This window comes from Prionailurus bengalensis, chromosome D1, assembly GCF_016509475.1.
Source record: "Prionailurus bengalensis isolate Pbe53 chromosome D1, Fcat_Pben_1.1_paternal_pri, whole genome shotgun sequence".
Lineage (NCBI taxonomy): Eukaryota > Metazoa > Chordata > Mammalia > Carnivora > Felidae > Prionailurus > Prionailurus bengalensis.
Window position 1 is genome coordinate 113,758,789 of NC_057346.1, and position 6,000 is coordinate 113,764,788.

General features: G+C 65.0%; 1 protein-coding gene across 3 annotated transcripts in view; it reads left to right on the forward strand.

Moving 5' to 3' along the window:
• The window catches only part of CARS1 (cysteinyl-tRNA synthetase 1), a 44,527-nt gene extending 40,709 nt beyond the window's left edge, over positions 1 to 3,818 (forward strand). For all 3 annotated transcript variants that reach the window (XM_043581994.1, XM_043581992.1, XM_043581993.1), the window contains 5 exons: positions 431 to 511; positions 1,058 to 1,125; positions 2,470 to 2,529; positions 2,876 to 2,959; positions 3,504 to 3,818. In XM_043581994.1, the coding sequence (XP_043437929.1) occupies positions 431 to 511; positions 1,058 to 1,125; positions 2,470 to 2,529; positions 2,876 to 2,959; positions 3,504 to 3,638 (428 nt within the window). In that variant the 3' untranslated portion in view covers positions 3,639 to 3,818. The remainder of the gene's footprint in view (positions 1 to 430; positions 512 to 1,057; positions 1,126 to 2,469; positions 2,530 to 2,875; positions 2,960 to 3,503) is intronic.
• The last annotated feature ends 2,182 nt before the right edge of the window (positions 3,819 to 6,000 follow it).

A 6,000-nucleotide genomic window follows, 5' to 3' on the forward strand; every position in this document is an offset into this window, starting at 1 on the left:
AGCAGGCTCCGGGGTCCGAGCTGTCAGCACAGATCCTGACGCGGGGCTCGAACCCACGAACCGTGAGATCCTGACCTGGGCCGAAATCGGACGCTTAGCTGACTGAGCCGCCCCCCGCCCCCGGGCGCCCTTCCGCGCCTCTTTCCTGTTCAAGGGAAGCCTAGTCTCCCTGGGCCAGCTGCCCACCTGGCTTGGGGCGGCCCTGACCTTGCCCTGCTCAGAGTCCCTGGGACCAGCCCATGTGTGTCTTCAGACAGCACCTGCCTCTGATCGGCGTCCTAGGGCAGGGCGCAGACCGTGGCCACTCTTGGCAGTGGCCCCGTTCGTGCCAGGCCTGGGCTCCCTCTGCGGCACTCAGGAAGGCGCCCGTCCGCCGCGTCCTGGGCGTGCCTCGTGTCTGGTCTGACTGAGCTGCTGTCTTTGTCCATAGTCCCTGAGGTCCTGCAGCTCAGCGACGCCCTGCGGGACGACATCCTGCCCGAGCTCGGGGTGCGGCTCGAAGATCACGAAGGTGGGTCCCCCTGGCTGCTTCTGGGGACCCGTCGTAAGGAGCTTCTGGGGTGGTGGGTGGGCAGGAGGGAAGGAGGCTGGGTGGGGGGCTGTTTTTTAAAAAGTTCTGGGACAGGGTCAGAGGACGCTGGGGTTTTACGGGAGGAGGGGTCCTGGAGTGGTGCCCCCGTGGCCCCTGGGGGCCGGCCTTGTAGATTTGTGGTTGTGGCCGTCGAGGACACCTCCTGCGTTTGACCAGCGTTTCAGCGGCAAGGCTGCCGGCCACCCCTGCTTGTTGTCTGTCACTCGGGAGACAGCCTATGGGATTGTCCTCCGGTTTCACTGTGCGTCTTCCGACTTAGTGGGGGTTTGGGCTTGACTATTGGCAGATTCTTAGATTTTAAACACTGAGGGGACCTGTCCTATCTTATGACCTCTGGGCTTTCCATCACGAGCGGCAAGGCCTTCCCGCGTCACGGTTAACGTTGAGGCCGTTGAAGCGAGGGGGCGCGAGGGCCGCGTGGGCGGCGTGGAGGCCGGGCCCCGTCTCACAGACTTGGCTTTTCAGGGCTGCCGACCGTGGTCAAGCTGGGGGACAGAGAGACCTTGCTGAAGGAGAGAGAGGAGAAGAGACGGGTGAGTGGTGCTGGAGCCACCGCGGACTTACGGGGACACGAGACCAGCGGCGTTCGTGTGCTCTGTGCTGTGCCAGCTCCCGTGCTAAGGCCCCGTGGCTGCGAGTGTCAGGGGGAGACCTAATTGCGTGTGACCGCCGGGCGATACAGTGACGGGAAGGTCTGCCTTCTAAGGAAGGACCCTCTTCTTAAAAAGCTCCTCCCGGGGTTCGAGGGAGAATAGGTCCCTTTCGGTAAAGCGCAGCTGACATGTTGGGCTGTACCTGCCCCTACGAAGTGCTGTCCCCTTTGTCCCTGAGGTGGGACCCGCCAGTCACCCCTCCATCTGCCCAGGAAGCGGGGGGGCCGGGCGCGCGGTTCACGGGGCGAGGGGGCGAGGAGCCAGGGCAGGTTCTCGATAGCCGGCCTCCCCGATCCTCCCGTGTCCGCCCCGTCCCGTGGCCCAGCCTTGTGGCCCATCCCTGCGGGCTGGGCCGGGAAGCAGACGCGTCAGCCTACCGCTCTGCCCCGCTGGCGCTCTGCCCGTGCAGGTGCTCGTGGGGCACAGAGGCAGACGGCGGCTCTGCTGAGGGCGGCAGGGGGGCGGCCCTGCCTGCTGCTGCTCGCGCTCGCCGCAGCCCCAGGTGCAGCTTCCCGTAGCGCCACTGCCGCTGCGCCGGCCCTCCCCTGACCTCGCCACGTCCCACGGTTGTCTGCCCGGGACCCCCCCACTTCTCTCTGGCCCCACGCTTGCCTTTACCCAGCCGCCCGCCTGAGAACCCCAGATTCCAAGACGGTATCATGACTCAGCTCCCCAAACCTGCCCTTCCCTCCTATCGGTGGTGGCACAGCCGGGGCCCTGCGCCTGTCCTCGCGGGCACCACCCGACACCCGGGCCCGGGGACCCCCTCCCCGCCCCTGCTCCCAGGCCGCCCCCCCTCGGCCCTGCGCTGACGCAGGCTACGGGTGGGGGTGGGCTTCCGGCCTCCACCTGTCTCCTGCACGCCCCTTCCCTGGCCCAGGCCCTGTGTCCTGGCACCTGCCGCCCTGTAACTCCCCGCCCCCACCCTCTCTGGGCCCTCGCGATGCTGTCCCCGCTCACCCACGCGACAGAGCCCCCCAGCCGGGCTCGCTGCTCTGCTCCTGCCTTCGTGCCAGCCGCACCCCGGACCTTGTCACGTGTGCTGGTTCGCGGCCCCCGGGCATCGTCCCCGCGGGGAATGAGCGAGGGCTCCCCGCTCCCTCCGTGGGTTGGGCCGGGTCACAGTCCAGGCAGTGGGGGGTGGCGGGCACTCGCTTTATTCCGCCTCCCACCCCCAGAGGCCCTGGGGCAGACTTGGCTCATGGGGCCCCTGCTCCCCCCTAGGTTGAAGAAGAGAAGAGGAAGAAGAAAGAGGGGGCCGCCAGGAAAAAACAGGAACAAGAGGTACCACGTGCCGTCTGTGTGGGGCCTGGGCTCTCCTGGGAGGAAGTGCACACTTTGACCCCGAGCCCTGTTCTCTGTGCCTCCCCGGGCCCAGCCGGGCCCACCCTGGCCTGCGCCCGCGCCCACCCGCGGCACCCCCCTGGGTTCCCGCTGCTGTGATCGTTCAGAACGAGCTTCTCGACGTTCCGTAGAAAAACCATGAAGCTCAGTGTTGGGTTGTCCCTCCTTTGACCCGCTCCGCCCCCCCTTCCGTCGCTCTCTGAACCCGGGGCTGGGCGGGAGTGATGCGAGGTCACGCCTTTCCCTTCGTGGGCTCGCCTGCGGTGACGGAGGGTCTGTGTTGCAGGCGGCGAAACTGGCCAAGATGAAGATCTCACCCAGTGAGATGTTCTTGTCAGAGACTGACAAATACTCCAAGTTTGATGAAAACGTAAGAAGCCCTGTTTTGTCTTTTCAGAACCTCGTTGGGCTCCTAAATGGTGGGGATCTCCAGCCTCAGGCGAGCGGCTATTCTGTCTGGGGCTCAGTCCGGGGGAGGCGCTATCCGGGGTCAGTGCCTGTGGCCCCTCGAGTCTCCCCCGCCGTGGCGGCGGCCGCACTGAGTCGTGGCCTGGCTAAACCGAGACAAGGTGTCGCTCCTGAGCTGGCCGGGAACGCGACTCAGGAGGCGAGGGCACTGTCCCCAGGGCTCCTCCTTCCGGCGGGGCTCGGCCGCTTTGCCGCTAGACCCTTGGGTCTTCCTTACTGGTTCTTACGCTTGGGCCGGTCCCATCAGGACTGAGCCACGCTGCCTCCAGAGGGAACAGTGGCCCTCGCCCCCGGGCGGGAGGAGGGCGCCCCCAGACCGGCCTCTCGGTGACTGGGGCTGGTGCGCCGTGGCGGGTACCCGCCCAGGCGCGTCCTAGCGTGAGTCCGTGAGCCCGGGAGCGGGAGTCAGGTGCGTGCAGGTGACCTCCCGTGCCCTCCGTCCCCAGGGTCTGCCCACACATGACAGCGAGGGCAAAGAGCTGAGCAAAGGGCAAGCCAAGAAGCTGAAGAAGCTTTTGGAAGCTCAGGAGAGGCTCCACAAGGAGTACCTGCAAATGGTTCAAAACGGAAGCTTCAAATGAAACAGCAGGGGACTCGTTTTTCACACCAAGCCGTCGGTGGCCTGACGGCTTTCTCTCTGCGTCCTTAGTGACACTGCCCCACGCTCCATGATGTTTACAGTGGCCCTCGGGTCCCAAATTGAGAATTGTGTTCACCTGCCGTCGTCGGCTCTGAGACTCCGTAATAAACTTTTCCAGGCAGCAGGGCTGCGCGTCCTCTGTGCCGCGCGTCCTGTCGCCCGCAGGCCCGGCCCTGGTGCGGAAGCGGCTCCGGGGCGCTTGCTCAGCAGGGCACGACTTGGCCGCGCCACTCAGCCACTCAGCCGGGAAATCTCTCCCCCTGCAGATCGCTATCGGCTGACCTCTGCGCGCCGGTGCATTTGGAGGTATTTAAGCGGGAGAAAGGCAGGCTCAGACTGGCGAGGCCGCTGACACCCACACAAAGGCCGCTCGGTCGGCCCCTCTCGTTCTGCTGAGCAAACACACCGCCACGGCTCCGACCGCTGTCCCGCGCTCCGGGGGCAGCGAAGGGCTGGCTCAGCAGGGCGGGCCCCGGCCGCTGCCCGGATCCCGAAGCTGGCCGCGGAGATAAGGGGGTGGGGCGGGGAGGGCAGCCTTTTGTCGCCAGGTCCCAGCCGGGGGGAGTGGGGCAGAGCATCCCCGGCGGAACCCTGTCGAGCACGGTGCGGGCGGAGCCGGCTCAGCGCGGCTGCACACCTGCCAAGGCTGGGCACCTGCTCGGACCCGAGGGTGGTCGGTGCCGGGTGGCCAGGTCGGGAGACGCCGTCTCACGCAGCACTGACGGCAGCACCAGGCACCGTGGCCCCCGTGGGGGAGTTCGGGGACGTCCGCGTGTAGGCCCCCTCAGCCCTTGCGCCTGGGGCCCCGCTGTGGGAAACCCGGAGAGACGCCCGTGTGCGTGCCGATGTGTGTGTGCCCCTCGCCGCAGTGTCCTTCAGGGGGCTGACCGTCCCCCGGGCACCCGGTGCTCCTCGGGGGCACCGCAGCCACGGGGAGCACGGTGCCTCTGTGAGTTTGAGAGCCGCCCTGATATGGAGGCACCGGGCCCTCCCACCTTGTACACATCTTACATGCAACCAAAATTGAACCAGAAAGAAAAGGCCCCAAGACAAAGTGAAACAAACTCATTCCCGTTGTCTCCTGCCACCAAACTGCCCCAGAACTTGGTGGCTGAAAACAGCAGTCACCTCGTCACCATCTCTGGTGCTTCTGGGTTGGCCGGCCCATGGCAAGAGCAGGAACTGCCAAGCCAACCCTCTTCCTGGAGGCGAACAGCCCGAGGGCCTGGGATGGGGGCAGGGGGGCCACTCACGATGAAAACGTCGCAACGGCAGAGATGGGGCCTTCCGGAAACTGGTGTGAAATGGAACCCACATTCCTTCGGGGCTCTTGGGAAGCCTCTTGGATCCCCAAAGCCTGTGGTCCAGGGTGGGGTGGTGCCTTCAGGCACAAGCCCCCACGTGCTGGGAGCCCTTTCAAGCTGAAGTGCTGAGACAGGGAGTTCACTGTCCCTGGGTGGCTGGTGGGACTGGGTGTCTTGGCCCAGGGACTGGAAGGGTGAGGGCAGATCCCTGAGGGGAGGTGGGCAGTCGCAGGCCGCCTCCCAGGCCCTCCAGCACCGGGCTGGGCCTCAGCCCCTCAGCCCTGACACCGACTGGAGGCTCCAGAAACTCAAGGGCCAGGAGCAGTTGCCCCGCTGGGAAGCAGAGGGAGACCGCCCTGCAGGGGCCGTTCCTGATAGATGGCCAGCTGGCCCGGGAAGGGCGGGTTTTCCAGGAGAGACGTACCGGGTTGAGTAGTATGCCCCCGACCCCCGCTTCCGAATTCACGTCCACCCGGAACTCTGAAACGGAACTTATTTGGAAAAATCAGATTTTGCAGGTGTAATGAGTTAGATTAAGATGAGGTGACACCGGAGTCGGGTGGGCCCTGAGCGTAACATGGATGGTGTCTTTATAAGAGGAGAGGCCCAGACACAGAGAAGGCCACGTGACGACAGGAGTGACCCGGCCACGAGTCCAGGGCCACCCGGAGCCCCCAGCAGCTGGAAGTGGCAGGGAGGGTCCTCCCCGGGAGCCTCTGGAGGGAGCACGGCCCTGCCCACACCTGGATTTCAGACTTCTGTCCAGAACCGGGAGAGAAAACACGTCTGTGTTTAAGCCACGCAGTTCAGGGCACTTTGTGGTGGCAGGCCCCAGGAAACCCCCAGACGCATCGATTCTTGTACCTTTGTTTTCTGTGACAGAGAAACACGTTTACTATGACAATGTTTCATCTAAGTAAATCCATTCATGGGTGTAATGGGGGACAAAAGATAGCCACAGGGCAGGCAGGTGAAGAATGCTGCCTAATTTCACAATAG